Below are 24,488 nucleotides of genomic sequence, written 5' to 3'. Positions count from 1 at the left end.
CAGTAAACCTGTCTGTGCAAATTTAGTGGCCATTTCCGTGGAAAATGTGCAGTATGTAATTGACAGTGTGCTACCATACAATTCTGTAGTTACACTAAAATATTGCCCACCTCATGTCCATTAAAGCTAGGTAGGTCACAAACGTTTGCAGTAGTGAAAATTGGGTTGTGGTTCTAAAATGTTTGGGAAGCATTGATTTTGACATTTCTTCTTCTCTAAATGTGAGAAGAGCTGTTTCCATCTATTTCGATCAGACCAGTGCTTAATTTGTAAATAAAAAGATGCTGGTGCTCAAAGCTCTCCTCTTAAACACGCTGCTGCTGCACTTAAATGTGTGAGGATGGAATACTGAGGCAGTGTAATCCTGAAGCCATCTCGGGCCTCCTCAATCCATTTACAGCCACTTCCTGTCCCTTCAGCTCACTCTTGCAGCTTCCTGCTTTTCCCCTTTCTGGCGCTTTTTCGTTTTTCTCTTCCTCCCTCTTTCCCACATGTCTTTTGCTTGTAGGAAATGCTTGAGACAGAAAACTAAGCACCGGCCCTCCAAAATAAGTACCGGTGCTCCGCACCGGAAACAACAAGCACAAATTAAGCACTGAATCTGACAAAAGATTGTATTATTTTTCAGACTCTCTTTTTGTTGTATTGAAAAGCAAATATAGACTGGAAGTTCGATGTCATACAAGGTTCAGAAGGAGTTCCTTCCATCTAATATTCAAGACTGGACCACAAGAACAAGGCTGAGGCAGATGGGACATCTCTGCAAGAAATGTGGAAGACTGCAACATGGTCTTCACATCAAATGTTTGTAAAGCACTACAAACTAGATCTTGCTGATCATGATTATTGTAATTTTGGGTTGAAAGTATTGAGATTGGCAATGAAGTTATTGCCATCCAAATATATCTGAATAATGGCATCCATTGGTTGTCAGTGCATATTTTACAGCTTGGTGTGTCCTGACTTAGTTATGACTGAAACGAGGAAGGCAAGAGAGTAATAATCTCATTATTTACCAGTAATCTTTGTTACCTCGAGTCATAGTCCTCCTCGTCTCAGTCCACACCCCTCCCTCACTCCCAGCTGTGCACTTCCAACTAGAAGACGTCTAAGTTACAGGAGGAGGGGTGGTGGGAGGTCTGTTCTTCTACGACAGACAGTGGACAGAGAAGAAGGACACAAAAGGAAGGGATGGCTATCCCATAGCGTGCTACATTGTCGGTCTGGAGGTGGGATCGCCTCATTTAGTTATGGTTGGCATAAGGAGGAGTACTACTCGAAGTCATGAAGATTACTGGAAAGAAATTGGATCATTATTCGCTGCAGCACTGATATTGTTAAACACATGCGAACGTTGAACTTCATCCCTCTAGAAAAGGCAAATTTTATATTTTATTACAGAGTTGAAAACAGGACTACAACTGTCTGTGTTTCTTGAGCTTCTTTGAGAGATATCTGTATTGATTTCCAACTGAGATCATCACATTATTACCAGCACAAGCCTTGTGTTATTGATGCCATAGCTAAGTGATCATATGTGCAATTTTGTAATTTTACATTTAATATTTGCACCTATATTTTGGGGGAACCTTAGGGGGTGTGCAGTCATTGACAATGTTGCTGTTCGAGCAAACATTAAGGCCCATATTTATACTTTTTTAGTGCCGTATTTGCATCGTTTTTTGACGCAAAATCTGCGCAAACTTATAAAATAACTTACAAAGTACAATTGCATTTTGTAAATTTGCGCCGATATTGCGTCAAAAAACGACGCAATTGCGGCGCTAAAAAAGTATAAATATGGGCCTAAATTTCATGTCATTTTTTTCAGATCTTGGTTTTCTAGAATAGCTTCAAACCTTTTCAGCAATAGCCATCTTTGAAATGTGTTTATTCCAAGGCCCTAAACAGGGCACGTGTGTCTGTGATTACTGAATGCCCTTTTTTGGATGACAAAGCGGAACGTAAGTATATGTTTGACATTAGTCCAGATAAGACCGAGTGTTACTCTGTGGAAATTTGCATACCAAAACCTACTTCCGCTGTCTTCACTCAATTCGTTAATTATAGGCTGTAAAGATAATTGGAGAGCGTGCAAATTCACGATTTTTGACAATTAAATCATACACAGAAAATTAAAATGCTTTGTGAATGATTTATAAACGTTCTATAAAATAAAAAGTTCAATTTCTAAACAGTGTGCATAAGGAAACGAAGTAAAGTTAATTTTGCACTCCTTGAACTGGGGGCAAAGTCTCAGTGCAGAAGAAGCAGAACGACCGTGTTATAATCAGCGAGGTGGCGGAAGCATACAATAAAAAAGTGCAAATTGAGATTACATAAAAAAATGCATTTCTCTGTGTTGTGTCAAACACCAAACCACACAAAATGGGCTACCAATGGGTGAACTGTCTTGTCATCAGCCAATGAAAATAAGTTACTCATGCGCAATAGTATATGGGCGACTGCGGTTATAAGGAGAGCTGCACAGAAGAATAATGTACACTATGGACTTATTCTCAGGGCATTTTCTGTTGAAAGTTGCTTTTACTGCAGGTTTAGGTGCGACTTCTCGACCAATTTCCAGGAATAAGGCGTACTTACTCATGGAAGACAAAGTTGTGTGATTCACATAGCTCTTTTTTCTTTATGAGAACAAGTATTATTCGTGTGAATATATGAATAAGTTACAAAAGAGCTTTGACTAAGAGAGAACTGCTCATGGTAAAAGTTTTGTGAATCCAATTCTCATTGTATACATGCTGTCCATTCTTTAAATGTGGAATAATATCAATTTTAAAGTGATTCCAAGAAGCTGAAGATCGCGGGTGATGCCTTTGCTTTAGGTGTTGAGAATTTCTGAGCTGAATAACAAATATGTCATTCTGCAATCTACACATCGTGTTGTGATACTCTAAAGAGATGGATGCCCAGTGCTGTGCTGCATAGAGTTGTCCAGTGTGTGCATAATGCAGAAGTTTGTGTTCATGGAAGGAACGTCTACATTTAAGGTTGTAAGGTGTAAGGTCGCTAGTATACTGCTGACGTCAAGCCTCTTCGCAGGATGGATAGCAAAATCCTGATCCAGAATTTCAAAATTAGGGAATGGTGATTTTTACCCCTTTTTAAGCAGTGCCTATAAACACATTAGAGCAGCAATGTTACAGGGCTCTAGCCCTGATCTGCGCTGAACAGTCTGATCCCAAGGAACAAGTCTGACACTCATGTAACTACCTAGCACCAACCGAAAGAAGGAACAAGCAAATGAATGGAGGGGGGTGCAATAGTGCTTCATCTGTTCCTAAAATGGTGATGCTCTTCCAGAGAATAGACCACATCCACCGCTTAAGTGTGCAAAGTTGCCAATGGTGAAGTAGTGCATTATACCCATTCATAAATGCTGTCAATTAATCCCTAATATTTTTGCAACTTGGCAAATGCAATTTGCACTAACACAACATTTTATGACCTATGAGTGCATTCTAGGTGTAACTCAGCATCTCAAGTACATTTGTGATTTACGTTTTTGTTTCACCACAATTTGGAAATGAGTTGGTTTCCTTTTTTGAATTATTCCTATTGATTTAGTACGACAACTCTCATGAAAATGTTGCATCATGCTGTGAAATGATCGAGGCCTGGTTGAAAGAGTAATAAAGGGAATCTGAACGGCTCATGTTCAACAAACTATATCAAAGGAGTCTCCTTACCCAAAGCAGCAACATTACAGGTAATACTCAGAATATTTTGTTTTTTTATGCACTAATAAGATTCAAAAACGTAGTTTCTGCACCAACGTGCATGTAATATATTAACTCCATATAATAACATTTCAGGAAAATGGCACAGTACATTTAATCAGCCAACTTGCACATGTCTATATACTAGTCTTCAGTGCTTCTGATGTCGGCGATGGTGTCAGTTACACAATAAGTTATTTCAATAAATAGTAATTTACAAAAAGTACACATCGGATGAAGCACATTATTGTGTGACTGTCGTGCCTCAACTGTCAGAGAACAGGTAATAGATGCTTAGATGTTCTTCAATGAAATTATGCTGCTTTGATGAGCAAGACATTCGATGTAAGAAGCTTTGCTGGATGGCGAGATCTTCTGTCTCCTCATATAAGTTTGCTTTTCCTTTGAGATCATATGGCAAAAAAACCTTGTTGCTTCTTTCACAAACTTTAGAAGTAAAATATGCCACTCTATTTCCGATGCTTGTCAACTAAAAATGACGCATTCTAGAGTCCAAAAATGGGTTGCCTGGGTCGTTTGAGTATCACAGCACCGCTTTAGTACATTAGTTTGCGATTTCAGAGTAATCGTGGTAGTGTGCAAGGTCAGAAAAGATGTCGTTGGGTTTCTTGCAGCTCAGATTGCAGAAGCAAGCGTTGATCCACATCACATTCCAAGAGAAGGAGCTTCCATCAGGACATTCAAACTTGACTTCAATAGTCTTTGACTTGTATGGATTGCAGCACCTCTCGTCCACGCAGACGCCACAGTACTTGGGGCGATACATCTTTTTACTCACGCAACCTGATATGGTGAAGTTCATTGGGTTATCCTCTCGGTACACCGCTAAGCATTTCTTTCCAGGCTAAGAGGGATTGGGAGAAATAAATAAATAATGTTGTTACATTTTGCCCCAATCTTCCAACACCATCATTATCATTAAAAATTCTATACTGTATGGTTAGAAGTAACATCTAGCCTCGTTTTGATGTCCCAGTGTGCGCCTATATTCTTCTCAGAATGTTTACACCCTCAAGAGTGGTGGTAAACCTATTCTGTCCTTACCTGACATCTATCAGAGTACTGGACCACTTCTATATCCACAGCCACGATTTCACAAGGCCAGACACAAGGCTTCCGTAGTAAGCCTACCCTGCAGTGGGTATCTGGGATAGATATTTCATGCTGACCCAAGCTGGTAACAATAGGGTGGAGGAAGGTAACTCAAACTTTTACCATCTTAAACACTAATATGAGGGTCTCGCTGCCACATCAGCCCCTACGTCCTGCACGTGAGTACGAACACGTGGCCGGTACACGTTTTCTAAGATCACACACTGCACTGAGCAGACCACCCCCCCATGGAAGAATATCAAGGCTTATTCACCTGCATGACCCCCAGGGTTCCCTCAGCATTGAGGCATCAAAAAGAATGAAAAACCAGATTCGTGCAACAAAGTCATCGGGTTCAGTAGACATCTAACCATCAATCCATTAAAAAAGAAGCTCTGCAGAAAACATGCTTACATCAAACAGCCCACGCTCCGCCTTTAGGGCCAGATGTAGTAAAGTCAAATTTTGCGAGTCAGACCGACTCGCAATTTGCAACTCCCAAAATTGTATGCAGAAAGGTGTCTCAGACACCTTCTGCAACTTGCTATGGGGTCGCAAAGACCCACCTCATCAATATTCATAAGGTGGGTCGCAGTTTGCGACCCCATAGCGAGTCCCTGCACTCACAGGGATGGAGGCCTGCTGTAAACGAGTTGCCAAATGAACAATAAACCGAAACCATTTGTTTTTGTTTTTTTCAGAGCAGGCAGTGGTCCTATGGACCACTGCCTGCTCTGAAAAAATATTTATTTTGGCATTCAGAAAGGGGAAGGGGTCCCCTTCCCTTTTGCGAATGAGTTACCACCAGTGTGACACTGGTGGTAACTGCGAGTTGGTTTGCGACCGCATTCGCGGTCACAAAGCAACTCAGCATGGCGATGCGGTAGCAAATGGCAAGGGAACACCCCTTCCTATTTGCGAGTCGCATCTCCAAATTGCGAGTCGGTACCGACTCGCAATTTGGGGATGAGCATCGCGTTCTGCCTTTTGCATGCCGCAAACTGCGTTTTTCGCAGTTTGCGACGTGCAAAAGGCTTCCTACATCTGGCCGTTAATCCCTAGTCAGGCAGGACTTTCTGTGCCTTTTAAGAAACAGCATTAGCAGTACACACTTAGCTGATAAACCCTCCACCAAAATACACGAGATGCTCGAGGAAGAGAACCATCATAATGATGGTGTGACAGAGCCTTGGTTTTTAGGCGGAGAAATTGACCTGATCAAGACGTACACACCGCAGCACAAAAACATCGAAGTACACAGAAACGCGCAGCCGCATAGATTCACCCAGAAGCTGGTCGCATAAGATACAGTTTATTCAAGGACGCTGGGGGGCACATGGGCATGGGAGGCGGATATTGAAGTAGTAATCACTGACAGGAAGTGGAAGGTTTGCTGTACACAACGTTTCCATGAACCACAGACATAAGCTCTTGCAGTATGAATTCATCTGAGCATACCTTACACCAGAAAAAACAGTCTTGGTAGACCCTCTAGACCACATCACTTTCCCAGGTGGAATGCTGAGCATGCTGGTTTTTTCAAGTGGCTTGAAAATGCCCTTAAATACAGATATACTGGAGGGAAGTACTTGAGGTTTTTTCTGACATGATAGGTAGCAGAGTGGAGATGAGGGCTGTAGGTGTGTCGCTGGGCTATGGTAAACTGATACCAGCCGGGAGAGTAAATTAGCAGCACTGCCTTTCCTGATGGCCACCAGAGGAATAGCCGTGGCCTGGGGTAGGATGACTGTCCCAAATGAAAGAGACTAGCTTAGGGACTTGGCCCAATGCAACGCCAGGAGTGAGACACTTGCTGCTCTTCAACCTCCCACGTCAAGAACCTGAGACTCTTGGGACCATAACAGCTCTACCTGGCTTGAACGACAGAGGAGGACAATTCACAAATGACTGATATTTCATCATAGATTGTATGGTTTCCCCTGTTCGCTCGTTCATTCATTTGTTCATTCATTCAATTTCACCATTAGGCATGGCTCGGAATACATTAGTCCAACTGTATGAAAAAATATGTCATGTGAAGGGTTAATGTATGGTTATAGCAATCATTTTTCTAATTTCTCCTTTACTGTAATGCTGTACAGTGCATCTCTCTTTCATTTGAAGGAATAACCTACCCTAATGTGCTTTGTGATGTCCACCTCGCATGGTCGCATGTTGCACAGTCGACGTTCGCGCCTGAGCTCACACTCCTCGTTTTCATTGGAGATCCTTGTGGATATCCCCATCCCACAGGTTTTTGAGCAGGTGCTCCAGGAAGTAGTTTGAATAATGCAGTTCTTGTGCCAAGATTCATGGTCTTCTACATATGCTGTAGTAAATATATAAAGTCAATTTCAAGTACAGCAAAACCTGTAATTCATTTTTCGAAACTATACGGTACATTAAGATCCTTTATCCCTTAATCATCATTTCAGGTACCACAATATTTTGAGCACTGTTTCCTTCTAAGACTATGGGCCTGATTACAACTTTGGAGGAGGGTGTTAATCCGTCCCAAATATGAAGGATATACCACCAGCCGTATTACGAGTTCCATAGGATATAATGGACTCGTAATACGGCTGGTGGTGTATCCGTCACATTTGGGACGGATTAACTCCTTCCTCCAAAGTTGTGATCAGGCCCTATGATTTTAATTCTGGCTGTCTACTGGGCTACAGTCTTTAGCCATGGAGCTCAAGTAATTCGCAAACAGTTCTCTACTGTAAGAACAATCTTACTCAATCACTCACTTACCTACCCAAAGGAAGATACGAATGGATAGACCCCACTACATTGATAAAATCCTGAGCATAACATTTAAAGTGCCGCACAGCACACAGATATTCAGTTATCCTGCAAGAAGTGAACGTCACAAATGTGGCTTTTGTATCGCAAACGTGAGCGGTGGCCTTTTTCAAAATGTCCATTTGTGCAATTGTTATTCCTGCTGATCCTGAATCAATTTGTTCATATTGTCTAAATTCTCAACAAGCATTCATAGCACATTTGTTACGATTTTGTCTTTTCACTTTGTCTTTTGTCTTTTCACATAACACCTGTTCTTTAGTTGCCACTGGAAGAATTGAAGATGTCTGTGCCTCCAAGAAAATATGCATCAAAAAAATTGGAAATATATTTCTGCTTTCTCCGGACACGTCAATGCTTCTCATGACAAAATAAATTATCTTTATATCTCCTTAGCATTTGACGCATTAGCACACATCCACTTGGGGGTGCTAGAATTCCACAACTAGGAAAAGGGACGTTTAAATGGATTTTGTGACTTCTCTTAGGGCATGAATTTGAATGAGAGTTGTTCTATGTTTCCACATGTCTTAGATACTGCTGTCATAACTTTATGCTACCAGTAGTTCATGAGCTGTGACATATTTTAGGAGAGTGTTGCTTGCCAACGAAATATTGAAAATCACTTTCTTCGAGCATAATCATTTTCCTGCCTCATTAAAGAGCTACTTCTAACTACATAAATTGAGCGTGTCATCATTTACTACTGTTACTGATCTTTGTTTATTGAATGTTACTATATGATTCCCATGCATTGATTGCGATTTTGTTATTGTATAGTTACATTATCTGATCTGTCATATAATTAAGAAAAGAATGCTGTGAACAGGTTAGAGTTTATTTGTGAAAATAATTTGCTATGTGCTCATAGTAGGATTGAAAGTTTAAAAGTTTTGAGATTGGATATTTGCATCTATATAGCTATGTTTTTCAGTGGGTAATGACTTCATTTTCAATTACTTGTACACTGCACACTGCGTTATCTGCATTAATCAACTTGACAAACTATGCCTACATCAATTAACTTTCTAGTTTCATGTTTGTGAATTCCATGTCTCATTTGCATCACTGATTTGTGATTTGAGATTCCGGAATCAGTCTTTCTCAAAGAAATGAGTGCTTCATGTTTTTTTTTTTCCCAATCGTCCCTAATGTTCATGTTTCATTTAATTCATAGGTTTTGGTACAGAAAAGCCTCTGCATGGCGGAATAACACAGGGCTTTTACTCTGCCTTAACCACACATGTGCCAACCAATGCACATGCGTGGTTAAGGCAGAGAAAAAGGGAAAGTGTGTCGGGAGAGGACGTAGGCAGAGAAAAAGGGAGTGTGTCAGGAGGGGACGCGGTCAGATAAGTGGGACTGAGGCAGGGTTGGGGGATTTGGGCCATTTTTTTTAAAGAGGCGGATGGGGTGGTCTGCGAAGTTATGTTTTTAGGGTGGGTGGTGGAGAGTTGGAGTAGTTATGTTTTTAGGGCAGGTGACGGGTCCGGGTAGTTATGTCTTTAGGGCGGGTGGTGGTGGATCGGCGTAGTAATGTTTTTAGGGGGGTCTTGGTAGTTATTTTTTTGGTGGGGTTAAGGGGGTTGGTATAGTTATGTTTTAGGGCGGGTGGAAAGGTTGGGGTAGTAGTCTTTTTAGGGTGGGTGGTGGGGGGTCCGGAACTTGTGTTTTTAGGGCAGGTGGGGGCAGGGTAGGTATGTTTTTAGGGCAGGTGGGGGGTCGGGGTAGTAATGGTTTTAGAGCAGGTGGTGGGGGTTGGGGTACTTGTGTTTTAAGGGTGAGTGGGGGGTCAGGCTAGTTGTGTTTTTAGGGCAGGTGGTGAGGGGTCAGGGTAGTTGTGTTTTTTGGGGCAAGGAGTCAGTTATGTTTTTAGAGCAGGGGGGTTGGGGTAGTTATATTTTTAGAAGTGGGGGGTCGGGGCAGTAGTATTTTTAGGGCAGAGTAGTTTTTTATGGCGGGGTCGGTAGTTGTGTTTTTAGGGCGGGTAGTGCTTTTTTTTTTTTTTAAGGGGCTGGCATGGGGGGTCAGGCAGTTATTTTTTTAGGGCGGGTGGTGGGAGGTCAGGGTAGTTATGTTTTTTCGGGTGGGCGGGGGGGTCGGTGTAGTTATGTTTTTAGGACGGGTAGTACTGTTTTTAGGGCAGGTGGGGGTTGGGTAGTTATTTTTGTAGGGTGGGTGGTGCCTTTTTTTTAAGGGGCGGGGTTGGGGGGTCGGGTAGTTGTGTTTTTAGGGCAGGAGGTGGGGTCAGGGTAGTTATGATTTTAGGGCAGGTAGGGGAGTTGGGGTAGTTGTGTTTTTAGGGAGGGTTGTGGGGGGTCGGGTACTTGTGTTTTTAGGGTTGGTGGCGGGGTCGGTGTAGTTGTGTTTTTAGAGTGGGTGTCAGGTAGTTATGTTTTTAGGGCTGGTGGGGGGTGGCATGCCAGAACCACACATGCCAATCCACACATGCCTTTACTAGGCATGCTTTTAGAACAAAAAATCGTTGTTCAGGCATGCGTGGTTCGCATACAACCCTGCATGGTTAAAGGTGTGTACCCCTGCCCTGAGTGCCCAAATGTACTGTTGTTTGGATCACTAATGCTGATTTTCTATCATAGGCAAACACAGATCATGCGTGTGCACCATGACACTGGCCTGTTTCCTAGATTGCTGTCTTGTTAGAGCTAGACAAGCGCCCAAATCGCTACCCTCATAGTGGTGGAAGGCTACTGCCTTTATCAGTAGTTAAGCAGCATCAGTGCCGTGGTGGCAGCTTACTGTGTAGTGATCAGTAGTAGTGAACAGGTCCTTTTTACCCCATGCTGCTGGAGTGAAGCCTACTCACTCACCTTTTTAAATGTTCCCCTGTTGTGTGCTTTACTCAACCTTGACCTACAGCAGGTAAATGTGGAGTGCAGCCCAGGGCAGAAGTAATGACTGCCCTGGATGTATGTGTGCATGGGAAGGATACAGTACAGGGATTGAGCAGTACCATGCAGTATATGTGTGGTTAAGCATGTACTGGGTGTATGCATGCCTGAAAGGCATACATCACATGAGTGATGTAGTGCTGTGCACTGCATGCACAATGAAAGCATGTGCTGGGTGTATGTGAGCATGCATGAAATACAATACATGAAGGTGAAGTGTTGTGCAGCGTGCACATAGTGAGTGTGTGTGCTGGCAATCTGTGTGTTTGCAAATAGCACACCCTGGTACAATAAAGGAAAGCTACAGTACAGTTTAAATTAAGAAACAAAAGAAAGAGGCACCCCAAGTAAGTTTTTGCTTTAATTACAATTAATCGTTTTGTAATTGAGGCGATTTAAATGTTTAATGATACCACCTTAATTTCTTTCTGTGTGTTGTATATTGGATAATATTTGACAACTAATAAATTAAACTTTTAATCAGTTCTATTATCAATCTATTATCAGTATGCAAGATTGTTAATATTTATCTTATAAACTGAAAGAACCTGCATTAGAATATTTACTTGGGGTGCCTCTTCCTGTGTGCTGAGTGGAACAAAGACTGGAGGAAAGGAGGAAGAGACTCCCCTTTTGCACTTCAAAAGGTTGCTCTTTGATTCAGTGATAGACCACTAGGATAAGACCTGGACACATCTCAGGAAGGAGATGGAGTTGATAAGGGAATCATAAAGAGTAGGGCTGAGAGCTCGGGATTAACCTATTGATGCACATGTTATTGTGGCTGATATCCAGATGTGAACTCAGGTCACTCCCATGAATTGTGTTGTGGGTCAGTCAGCTTTAGAGTTTTGCCTGCTATGAAAAACAGCCTTTCAAGGGGAATGAAGAAAAAGAGAAGTGTACATTCAAAAAAGGAGAACCACCAATCTAAACCTTTAACAACTCAGACCTTAAATCACATTTTGATATCTGGATATGGACTTTAAGAAAGAGATGGTTGCGACCCCAAACCTTGTCATCTGCCAAGCAGCCAGATAGGCTATGTGAAAAGGGAAGCTCTGTCAGACTTCTGACTGTGACCAGGACTGGGGCAAAGGCCTTCTAGTCTCCCTGCTGGGTCAGAGGACATCACCCAGAAATCCAAGATCCAACCTGTCCTGGAGTCTGGAGAACTTGCGTCTGCCTACTTGTGAAGACCAGTGTGCCATGTGAGGAAGAGACAAGCGTTGAAGGGAGCGAGGTCTAGTGGGTAGCCCTAATCAAAAGACTCCCTGAGCAGATGGTGAGGGATCAGCTGTGCAAAGATTGGGACGCTGTGCATCTGCAGAAGCCAACCAGCAATCCTCTATGCCAGAAGAGCACCGCCGTGCCCATAACCATGTAGCAAGTGATGTGTGGAAAGTGCTAGAACCGCACCACCTCTTTGTAGTGACCCTGTTTGCCAGAGGGGACCATCGTTGAACTATTTGTTGAGTGAAGCATCAAGACTCATTACCATTTTAATCGCAATGCCATATGCAGGAAAGGCTGCCATGGTGAAGGTATGTGTAACAGAGTAGTCTGAGCTTCAGCGGAGAGTATTGCGACAACTCTGTATACCAGGACGGTCTGCTGGTATTCACATTTGGAAAGAGTCTGTGTTGCTACCTGGATGGAAGAGTGAGACCATGATCAGTGGGTCAAGACCGCACACCCAGGACTGGGAAGAATATGCTGTCTAATGTGTCACACACTTGCTGGGCTCCAGTCAGGAGCCAGACAATTGTCCCACAACCCATTCCTCAACCCAGATCATTAGGGGAAGAGTGACGTACCTCATCTTCGAGGAGCAGGAGTAGCTCCAATCACTCATGCACCCCGGCAGTGCAGCCTGATGGGGAGAGCCTACGCCTGCTGAGTGCTGCAACATGTGCTGTGGGCAGCTAGATTTCCCCAAACAGGATCCAGACTTATAAGTGCCCACGGAGAGGAAACTTGCTACATCGCTGAACGTTTCCATACTGCCGAAGCGGGTAAGAGTGAAACTGGGCCTGTGTGGTTCCAGGAGGCTTCCTGCTAACAGTGCTATGGCACCATAGACAATTCTGACTAATTCATACAGTCAAAAGGGGAACTCTTGAGTGCAGCCTATTAGTAAGCATTCCCTGGACGCGGCCACCAGTGAATGGGGAATAACCCAGTGTACCCAGTGGCCCTCTGAAAGGGGTTCTGGCAATATTTTAATCATCCTAAAGTTATGTAATCACATTTCCAATGTAGTTTCTCGTAATTTGATAATCCATTTATGATGTGCACATTCTCCATTCTATGGATAAGAATAATAATCACTTGATAACTGTTTGTTGTTAAACGTTTTAACGTTTGGTAATATGGATATTAATTGAGATTTGCACCGCATGTTGCAAGTTGGGTCAACATTTTTAATCAATTTAAAAAAATGCTGCTGAATAATTCCCTGTCCTCTAACTATGTTCACTTTTGTGTACATTAGTTTTACTCTTTGCTGATTGTAGGGGTTGATCTCTATTGGAAGCAGCTATTGATTGGTAAACTGATCAAGTATGCAGAGTTGTACTCTAGCAAATATTCATTCATCAAAATACAGCAGCACACCAACAAATACTAGTACCTGAAAGTTGTATCAGAAAGTGAAAATATTTGTTTTCTCTTGTATTAGCTGAAATATTGGTAGACATTTTGGATCCAATCAAAGAAAGTGTGATATTATTTGAGGTGTGTGACTCCCCATCTCAGAGAATAATATCACTTCTTGTCACTCTTGTCAACCACCAAAGTCACTAAATTAACCTGAGTTCAACCCCTGATAGTTATAGCACACATACCTATAAATCAGACAGACACATACATATAAAGAAGACAGGCTTTACTTATGGCAATGTGTAAAGTATTTATGCAAAATAGTAATAATGTGAAAACAATGAGCAATATAAATACCAAACCAAATTAGAAAAATAGCAAATGTAAGAAACAAAATAATAAAAATCCATTAATGGGAACCGAAGATGAGTTTTTAAAAGCTTAAGTGAGAATAGCGCCAAAATGCTTGAAGTGTCAATAATACTCAATGATCTACCAAGGCACAATTTCAGGCTGACCGCGATGGAGCATGGGCTACATACATCAACCACGTTCATCCCACTTAAAGATTTTACCTTCTATCCTCAGGTTTCTGGATCAGCTCCTCTTGGTCACCTAAAAGGCCCCAAGGACCTCAGGAGGGCAGCACTTAGGGGTAAAAACTCACTCCATCAGAGGCCACCAGCACGGTCTATTCCAGGTCCAGTTGCTTCTGGTCAGTTGGACACTCCAGGCAAATTGACTCATGCAGCTTGTTGTGTCCTTTTAGCCACAGAGGATTCAGCCAATTGATGTTTGCAGCCCACTGGGTACAAGCAGCAGCAGGTGCAGTCCGTTGGGGATCCCCTCAGGTCACAGACAGCAGTTCTTGTCCTCTTCTTATCTTCTAGAGGCCCAGAAAGTGTTCTGAGGAGGATGACTTGGAGTGCCATAGTTATGAATGGCACTAGCTACCTAATATTGCAGTAGTCCCTGTTTGCCTTACTGCAAATTGACCGAAAAACAATGTGTCATGGTAATTCTTCTGCCACACTAAACTTGGGCTCTGAGACCTGGGGGTGTGATGGTGGGTATAGCATGGAAATTTCTAGTGTCTTCCCGCATATAACCCTAAAAAACAGTTTTGAACTAGGCACAGGATCCATAAAAAAGTGAGGGAAAAAAAAGCAGGATCGTTTAGCAACCAGACAGCAGATACTCAAGAATTATGACCTGGCCCCTTTCAAGGGCTCATTTATTTCACATATGCCTCAGATGGGCCTTTCAGGCAGGATTTAACAGTGTTGTGATTTTCCAACAGGAGGGGCAGCAGCCTCCTACGCTATAAGTCAAGCTGAGCTCAGTGGAGTCATACCTGCCCAGTGGAGTCCACCTGTCAAAGTGGTCTATTATATGGCTCCATGGAGGAATTTCACACCTCATTAAAAGGCTAAGTACAGGGCAGGCAAATTAGCCTTAAGATGCCACCTTACATAGGTCTGACTTATTAATATTTAAAAGGGAGATCTTTTTCTGTCTTGTTTGCTTACAGATGCATCCCACTAGGAAGACAGCACCACCATGGCCAACAAGGTTATGTGACCCCTTTTAACCCCTAGGTCAGACTTCTGTCCTCAACTCTGGGCAGCCCAAAAGTTACAACCAACAGAAACCACTGACACCTGTCAGTGTCAGGAGACTAACCACTGGCTATTCACTGAGAGGTGGATACTTCTGTCCTGTGGCTGTGGCACACCTTCCTTCCAGCAGATGAGCTGGTAAGAAATCGCTCTCTTCTTCCTGCGGCCATTAGGGCCTCTTTGGGTTCTCTGAGGGGGGGACTACAACATCGGGTTGCTGCCACCTTGCTTCCACTTTTATTTCCACGATCTCAGGCAAGGTTCATCAGCTCAAGCACTGTACCCTAAGACTGAACAGGTGTCTGCAGTCCACGACATCTAGGTTGAACACACAGTCCCCCTCAATGGTGGCATGCTTTGTCTGTGTCTTGTAGGAGTCAACCTAGTGTAGGGCTCCTGTCTCCTGTCACTATGACAGCGCTGACGGCACCTCCAGGCCAGAAGTGAACTTACTGGTGCCAGTCTTGGGGTCCCCCCCTGTCTGAGTAGGTAACCTAAGGCCCTCTGGTCCTCCACTGTATGTGGCATCCACCTCCTATCCCTTACTATTCTCCAGGGCCTCTGTACCCTCTGCTTAAGGACTGTACCCACAGAAATCTGTGTGAGCGTGCATCAAGGGTGGCCGCTCCACCTGGCTCTTTACTCTCCTGATCACCAAACCTCATAAAGCTGTCTCCTCCCCTATCATTGCCAGATGGGTCATGCATGAAATGAGTATTGATGGTTCTTGCTTTTGGGCTCATTCCATGAGAGGAGCTAGGGCCTCCAAAGTTTTCTATTGGGAGCTCGCTTAGAGGACGGTCTTAATGCAGCCAACTGGTCCCCAGATTCGACATTTAAGAGATTTTATTTTAAACCTGTACAAAATCTGGTATCATTGGGGGTGGGGAAGCTTTAAACTAGCCTAATCCTCACCTCCAGTCCTGACATAGAATGAAAAATGTTCTAGCTAACGTAACAGAAAGTTTCAATGCTATTCTGGACACAGAAGCGAGGATCGGTCCCACTCTTCAGCATTACATCCTTTATACCCACCCCGGTATGAGAGGTGCATAATGAGCATTCATGGATTTTGTTAATTTTGTTGCATGTAACCATCAACTTGTTTTGTTTTCTGATGATCTTTTATGGCAGTTCAGGGTATCCATATGTAAAATGTTGACTTTTAATTGATATTTTACTGGGATAGAGTCTCATATACTTCCTTTTTCTTTCAGGGACAGATTCTGCTAAACAGGATTGACTTGTGGGTCGCAGGAAGAAAGAAGGAGATAGAGAGTTGACGAGGAGTCTTCAAAGGAGTTGCTGTGTTCGGATTTGATGTACTGTTTTTAATTTCCCAGTGCTGCTTGGGAAATGTAATTTGATGTTGATACAATGATTAGTTTAATGACTGCTTTTCACATAAAGTGAATAAAGTTCAGCCTAATCCTCATCTCTGTGTCCTTAATAAAACTGAAGTTTTCCGTTAAATTAGCTAGGAAATCTTTCATCCATGCTCAGTAATCTTGCACTGTCCTGAGACTAAAAGAAAAGGCATCACCTTTGAGATGTTGTGCACCGATGGCATGCTGCCCTTAAATTCTTCTACATACACTTTCTTCAAAGACACCTCATCAAATCTAGTATTACATACAGTTTCCAAGTGTTACTGTTTTAATAATAACCACCAGGGAGTTAAGACACATTTTGTTCATCACATTTGTGTTAGTTTTATTGCAAGAGCTTCAGTGAATTCTTAATTCCTTCAATCTGTCTTTAGATGCAGGATACAAATGGCATTTTATGACATCTTCTGTTGGATCTGGCATCCTCGGGTGGTTTTCCCCCAACCTTTAGACTTCCATCCTTCTGTTTTTGCTGACTTTTTTTCTGCTGGCTTTCGGACGCTGCACACTTTACCACTGTGAACCAGTGCAAAAGTGCTGGTGCTCTCTCCTCTAAACATGGTGAAATTGGCTACACCTAATTGGCAGTTAATTTATTTGGTTGTCTCTAGTAAAGTGATACTACATGTACATAGGAACTGTAAATTAAATGCTACTAGTGGGCCTGCAGCACTGATTGTGCAGCTCACCTAAGAAGCCCAGGCCTGCCATTGTAGCCCGTGTGTGCATTTTAAACTGCCATTTCAACCTGGCAATACAAACCTTTTGCCAGGCCTAAACCTTCCTTTTGAATAGATATGTCACCCTTAGGGTAATTTATCTTTAACTGTTACATGTCCCGGTAGTGAAAAACTGTTAAGATCGTTTTTCACTACTGTAAAGAATACCTCTCCCATAGGATAACTAAGTGCTAGTTATTAATTGGGAGCAAGAAGGAATGGCACGTTTGATGTCTAAATATTTTTAGAAAGTTGTCATTTTCAAGTCCTAACCATTTGGTGCCTGCACCCGGGGTCACATGACTAGGTGTAGCTGGCAGTTGGTCTTTGTGTGTTGCTCCCAGAGAGTGAGACAAAGGGGAAAGGTGTTGGCAGGATGAAACATCTTTCAATAGATGAGGGGGTGGAGCTGTTGCCTACCACAATTGTACATCACAAAGTTTATGCCAGAGCACACTCACAAAGGATCTGAAGGTAGTTTTCTGTATTCGCTGACAAGCTGGAGAAAGGGTGGGGAGGCAGGAAATTCCGAGCACTTCTGGGGGTGGGAAAGCCCTGAACCTTCACCTACTTCAAAGTGGGCACCACTTCTTAATGATGGACCCTCAGAACCAACTCTTCAGTACATCTCTGGACCTGTGGAAGACACAGAAGGGCGGCTATGCTGTTCAAGAAGGACTGCTACTCTGTTGCCCTGCTTCCTGAGTTGAAGCACGGAACCTGCATCTTAAACCCAGGGCCACCACAGTGACCAGAAGACCTAGTTGGCTGGCCTCCTGACCAGAGCATCATGCACAGAAAAGGCTTTAACCACCTTGAACCTAGGACCAGGACTCTGTCTGCTGTGAGTCCTACCCCGCAAGTTGTGCCACCCCAGCCCTAGATCCTTGGAAGTGCACCTGAACATGCTCTGCCAGCCTAACTGTGGTTGGGAAACTGATTCAACGTGATGATCCCTAATGCTAAATTTTACATAACAGCTCGCAGCCTCATCAGGACTGCCACTGTGCCACATAGCCTCAACGCAGGCGTTCTCATTGCATGGCTATCATCAACAGCATCCTCAACGACAATGCAGGTCTTCGCATTGTAGACTCACAACTTATTCGGAACCATTAGTGTGTAATGTATCTTTGACGCAGGACTTTGCATCCTGAGCCCCTCATCGACGCCATCCTCAATGATGATGCAGTACTCCGCATTGTAGCCTCACAGTTCCTTTGGACCTCCACTGTGTGACACATCCTTAATTTGGGCTCTCACAACACTCTGCCACCAGGATTTAAGGTACTTTGTTCAGCAAGTGTACCTTGGTCCCTACTTCCTTCCCCAACTGTCAGCCTGAACCTGTTACTTTGTTCCATTCCAGCACGACCAGATAACCACAGCTGATGCTTTGTGCTTCTTGGCAGTATTTTCATTTAAAATATTTAATTGCATATGTCCGGTTCTACTGGTTGGATTCTTGTAGTTTTTGTCTCAAATTATTTCTTACATTTTATTCTGCTTTTCTAAATTGGTGTGTGATTTTTCTTGTGCTGTGTTTCAACTTTATTACTGTTTGAAGAACTACATAATACTTTACACATTGCCTCTAAGTTAAGCCTGACTGCTTTTTGCCAAGCTACAAGAGAGTTAAGCACATGTTAATTTGAGGTTTGCTTGTGTTTCAGCCTGACAGGGATTGCAGTTTCTGCTTGAGTAGGGGTTCACCCCTCTCTACCAGTAACCCAAATTATTTTTATTAAAAGTAGCAGTACATATACTCCAAAATAAATATGCTATCACAGAGAAATTTGCTATCACAGAGAAAAGTAATTATCATATATCTACACCCATGCTGTTGACGTACCTGAAGAGGCAACATGCCTGGGCAATGTCTTCCGGATCCGCCTCGGATCATCACATATCCACTGCTCACAGCACTGCCCCGCCATTTTGATTAGTTTGGGATTTTGACACCAGACAAGTGGTGGTCTGGAGTTGGTGCACACAGGGATGCAACCTATTGCTCCATTCAGGCATGTGCAGTTATACTTGCAATTTGGCTGAAACGTCTGCCCGTTCACATATCTAATTCCATTGAGAAGACAGCCTACACCTGTCATTTCTGTAAAAAAAAAAAAAAATTACATTGGAATACTGTAAGAAACAAAAATTGGATATATACTTTGATTTTTTGGGGGGTTGGATTGCTAGGGTTTTCAAAAGGTTGTTGGGCACGGTTATATTTTAGTGTGGTTTATTGTTGGACTTGATTATGTTTTAGTGTGGTTTATTTATGCAGACCAGTTGGTTTGGTAGTGCAGATCATGAGTTATATTTATTCATGTCTTGGTTGTGTAGCGGAATCTTGAACTGACTTTAGTCTCTAAACTGAACTTTGGCCAGCTCACAGTTCTGTTGCCAATGATTTTCTTAATAGAAAACGTGGGCCCTAATCCTGATTAGTTGATTCTCAGGAGTTCTTTTATTTATGTTAAGCATGAGTTATATTTATTCATGTCTTGGTTGTGTAGCGGAATCTTGAACTGACTTTAGTCTCTAAACTGAACTTTGGCCAGCTCACAGTTCTGTTGCCAATGATTTTCTTAATAGAAAACGTGGGCCCTAATCCTGATTAGTTGATTCTCAGGAGTTCTTTTATTTATGTTAAGCATTGGGAATATTTAGTGGTTGTCATGAGCAAAGTGCAGAAGGAGTTACAGTGATGGACAGAAGAGAAGATGACAAGAACAAGAACTTCAAGCAACCAAGCCCCACAGTGACCATCACCAAGGATGTATCACGCGCAGGTTGAGGTGCACACCAGTATTCCTTCCAGATTTCTTTCTCTGTGTGCAGCAATGTGTGGGTGATGGAGGTGGCCTGTGCAATGCACCAAGGCTGCAAGAGAGTGTAGCATGCACGTTTCCAAGTGCTACAATGAATGCTTTTGATTTGAATCCCTTCACCTGCCTAGTTTTTTTATCTCTCCGGTGTATGTTGATACAATGAAAGCCTTTGAGTTGGTTCAAATACTGTTGCCCAGGCAACTTTGTGTCTTTCATTCCTAGGTTGAAAACAAGCATATTTCAGACTTTTACATTCTAGAGGAAAACCTTATCTTCTGTGTGAGTTATGTGAGTCATACCATCATCAACTTGTGCTCCTGCAAAGACTGCTTGCATTCTTGCTAAGGATCCGTGGCAGCACAATGTCTCTTGCTTTATTGTTGATTTATTGGCATTCATCAAAAGTTAGAGATCGATGCAGTGATATGTACATTGCAGTGATTTTAATGTCAGCATATCATAGTTTGTTTTCTTTTTGGAGCACTGTTTGGGTGTGACACAGACACTTTCCAAGCCACTTGCTTCACGATCTGACTTAGCCTGTCTGTTTTTCAAATCGGCTTCCTGTAAAACCAGGGCATGACTGTTGCTACCCATCACTCCACTGTTTCACATACATTCACAAAGGGGAAGGGCACCCTTTGGGACCCCTTCCCCTTTGCGAATGGGTTAGCACCAATTTGAAATTTGTGCTAACTGCGATTGTTTTGCGACCGCATTCACGGTCACAAAATAATCATATATACCATTTAGTTTCAGTATTAGGAAGGGACGCCCTGAACATGCCCTTTCCTAATACCGAATCATAAAACCCAATTTACTATTGGGTAACAAGTTACTGAATCGCAGTTTGGACCTTGTACATCCCAAAAAGCATTTTTCTAGTCGCAAACGGGCATTTCTGCGAATCAGCCTGTTTGCGACTAGAAAAATGCTTTGTACATGTGGCCCTTAATCCACTATTCTGCTAAGAAAACAGTAATGCCGTAGGAAGCTGACTCTCTAAATAATGTACTAAAGTTAAGTACACTGTGCAGAGAGTCTAATAGGTCCCCAAAGGTTTGCAGGGGCAGAATAGATAGGTCTAGTGCTCTTTTTGTGTTAGTGTGCGCAAGGAGTTAGGCTTATCAAGGAGTCGAGATAAGCATTTGATGTATTCTCAGAGGCAATAAATGAGACACACAGAATTAATCTGAGATCAATTTGAAAAAATAACAGTTGCTTTGAACCAAAAATACTTTCCTGTTTCACAAATCAACACAGTGCGAATTCCTGAGTTCTTCAATGTTACACTATAAGGGGTAAACAATGACGCAGTTGCGCAGGAAAGTACAGGACTTACAGTCCCAGTCTTCAGGGATTTAGGCTTTTACCGGGCAAGGTTCAGGTGGTACCAAAGGTGCACCCACATCGGCGTGGGGGCGGCTGGGTTCAAAGGTCTCAGTTGGTGCCCAATGTTAGTCAATAGAGACGGGGGTGAAGACATTCTGCTCTAAGACAAGTACAAGCAGTGGCAGATGTTGGTTTCTGGAGGTTGAGGTGAGCACCAGGGGGGCCACAAGGCAGCACCAAACATACACCCCCCGCGGCACAAGGGCAGCCAGCTGCAGAGTGCCAACACAGCATCTGGCACCCAGTGCTATCCAATGGAGACGTGGGTATCTGCTGCAGCGCTGTTTACAGGTGAGTCAGGGGTCAAGTTCCTGGTGGTGAGGTAAATACAAAGGGAGGGCCACAAGGCAGCACCAAACTTACACCCTCAGCGGCACAGGGGCAGACAGGTTCAGAGTGCTAACACAGCATCAGGCACCCAGTGTTATTCAGTGATGGAGATCACTTTCAGAAAAGGGCAACAGGCTTAGGCCAGGAGGCCAGGAGAGGTCAACCCAGAGCTGCCCAGGTAAGGTGAGATGCCAGGGGTCACAGGGAAACCACTGGTTCATCTCCACAAGGCCCAGGTGGTCCAAGTGCAGGGGTGTCTTAAGGAGTCAGAATCAGCTTACCAGGGAGGTCGCGATCAGGGTGAGTCATCAGATTTAGACTTCAGGCATTACTGGAGAGTTCGGCAGGGGTCAGCCCCCAATGGCCTCTTGGTCAGAAGCACTGGGGAACCTTCACTGGATGGGTGGGCTACTTGGACTCAGACCAGGGGCGTCAGGTGCAGTGGTTACTTCTGCTGTTGGGTTTTGCGGTTCCATAGGCAGACTTCCTTTTCTTTGAAGATGGTTTCTTCTGGACAGGTCCGCTGTCCTTGGGAGTTCTTCGTCTTTTTCAAAGGCAAGCAGTCCTCTCAAGGCTTTGGAGGTCACTGGACTGGTGGATGGTCTTCTTCTGGAGGCAGGTTTCTTTGATGGCTGCAGACAGACCGGTAGGTTATGGGCCAAGACAGTTGGGGGGTCATTCTGACCCTGGCGGTAAATACCGCCAGGGCGCAGGTTGGCGGTAGCACCGCCAACAGGCTGGCGGTGCTCCGCCGGGCATTCTGACCGCGGCGGGACAGCTGCGGTCAGAAGCGGAAAGCCGGCGGTGTACCGCCGACTTTCCGCTGCCCATGGGAATCCGCCATGGCGGCGCAGCTTGCTGCGCCGCCATGGGGATTCTGACACCCCATACCGCCATCCTGTTCCTGGCGGTTCGCCCGCCAGGAACAGGATGGCGGTATGGGGTGTCGAGGGGCCCCTGGGGGCCCCTGCAGTGCCCATGCCAATGGCATGGGCACTGCAGAGGCCCCCGTAAGAGGGCCCCACAAAGATTTTCACTGTCTGCTGTGCAGACAGTGAAAATCGCGACGGGTGCTACTGCACCCGTCGCACCCCTTCAACTCCGCCGGCTCAATTCTGAGCCGGCTTCCTTGTTGACGGGGCTTTCCCGCTGGGCCGGCCGGCGGTCTTCTGGCGGTCGCCCGCCGGCCCCGCGGGAAAGCCAGAATGACCGCCGCGGTCTTTTGACCGCGGAGCGGTCTTTCGGCGGGAACCGCTTGCCGGGCGGCGACCGCCGACCGCCGCGGTCAGAATCACCCCCTTGGTGTCTTCAGTCTTCTCTGCTGCCGACAGGTCCAGTTCTTACTAGGTTGCAGGAATCTGATTCTAGGGTTCAGGCATGCTCTCTAAATACTGAATTCAGGCGCATTATAGGGAGTGCCAGGTGGCGGTGAATGGGCTACTCACCCTTAGGGTGACAACACCCTTAATTTTCCGGCCAGTCCTGCTGCCAAAAGTGGAGTCTGGAACTGGGGGGGTCAGCCTCCTCCACCATTTGGAGAGACCTAGCTTGCATTTCAAAGGCGGCAAGACATTTTAAGCTCCCCATCCTAGAATGTCCATCCTGCTTGGGAGAGGAGGTCACACCTCTGCGCAGAGCAGGCCTTTGTTCTGAGCCCCCACGATTACTGACTCTCACCTCAGGGGGGCAGAACTCTGTATTAGGTGGCTGTACTGGTTTTTGACCAGTCAGTGCACATGCTACGAGTTGGCAGATTTTGCAGGGGGCACCTCTAAAGTGCCATCTGAGTGCACATATTAATACATTTATTACTGGATTCAGTGAGGGTTTCCTAATATGAGATGTTTGATACCAAGGCCCGTATTTATACTTTTTGACGCTAAACTGCGCTAACGCAGTTTAGCGTAAAAAAATTTTGCGCCGGCTAACGCCATTCTGAAGCACCATGCGGGCGCCGTATTTATTGAATGGCGTTAGCCGGCGCAAGCAGACCGGCGCTGCCTGGTGTGCGTGGAAAAAAACACGTACACCAGGCAGCGCCGGCGTAGGGAAAAATGGCGCTAGGGCGTCTTAAAAATGGTGCAAGTCAGGTTGACGCTAAAAATCGCCTCCACCCGATTTGCGCCATTTTTAACGACGCCCAGACGCCATTTACATGACTCCTGTCTTAGTAAAGACAGGAGTCATGCCCCCTTGCCCAATGGCCATGCCCAGGGGACTTATGTCCCCTGGGCATGGTCATTGGGCATTGAGGCATGTAGGGGGGCACAAATCAGGCCCCCATATGCCAAAAAAAAAATATTAAAAAATATATATATATACTTACCTGGACTTACCTGAATGTCCCTGGGGTGGGTCCCTCCATCCTTGGGTGTCCTCCTGGGGTGGGCAAGGGTGGCAGGGGGGGTCCCTGGGGGCATGGGAGGGCAGCTGTGGGCTCATTTTGAGCCCACAGGTCCCTTAACGCCTGCCCTGACCCAGGCATTAAAAAGAGGCGCAAATGCGGGGTTTTTTGCCCCGCCCACTCCCGGGCGTGATTTTTGCCCGGGAGTATTAATACGACGCATTTGCGGCGCAGTCATTTTTTTGGACGGGAACGCCTACCTTGCATCTCATTAACGCAAGGAAGGCGTTCACGCAAAAAAATGACGCTCTTTACTCATACTTTGGCGCTAGACGCGTCTAACGCCAAAGTATAAATATGGCGTTAGTTTTGCACCGAATTTGCGTTGAAAAAAACGACGCAAATTTGCCGCAAACGGAGTATAAATATGCCCCCAAATATCTCTATGGTCAGTGAATCCATCCTGTAGCTGGGAAACTCATAATGACCAGTGTCCACCACATGTACTTAAAATGGCTTCACTGTTCACTAGCTATGTCTGAGAATCAACAAAGACATAGGTGGTCATTCTGACCCTGGCGGTCTTTGACCGCCAGGGCGGAGGACCGCGGGAGCACCGCCGACAGGCCGGCGGTGCTCCAATGGGGATTCCGACCGCGGCGGTAAAGCCGCGGTCGGACCGGCACCA

At 44.5% G+C, this 24,488-nt stretch overlaps 1 protein-coding gene across 2 annotated transcripts in view; it reads right to left on the bottom strand.

Moving 5' to 3' along the window:
• Nucleotides 1-2,141: 2,141 nt before the first annotated feature.
• CCN4 (cellular communication network factor 4) overlaps nt 2,142-24,488 on the bottom strand; it is a 149,226-nt gene continuing 126,879 nt past the window's right edge. For both annotated transcript variants that reach the window (XM_069220784.1, XM_069220783.1), the window contains exons 3-5: nt 18,753-19,010; nt 6,989-7,182; nt 2,142-4,605 (exon numbers count right to left, since the gene is read on the bottom strand). In XM_069220784.1, the coding sequence (XP_069076885.1) occupies nt 4,306-4,605; nt 6,989-7,182; nt 18,753-19,010 (752 nt within the window). In that variant the 3' untranslated portion in view covers nt 2,142-4,305. The remainder of the gene's footprint in view (nt 4,606-6,988; nt 7,183-18,752; nt 19,011-24,488) is intronic.

This window comes from Pleurodeles waltl, chromosome 2_2 (genome assembly GCF_031143425.1).
Source record: "Pleurodeles waltl isolate 20211129_DDA chromosome 2_2, aPleWal1.hap1.20221129, whole genome shotgun sequence".
Taxonomy (NCBI): domain Eukaryota; kingdom Metazoa; phylum Chordata; class Amphibia; order Caudata; family Salamandridae; genus Pleurodeles; species Pleurodeles waltl.
The sequence above is the reverse complement of the archived record's forward strand: the minus strand, read 5'-3'. Positions and strand labels throughout refer to the sequence as shown.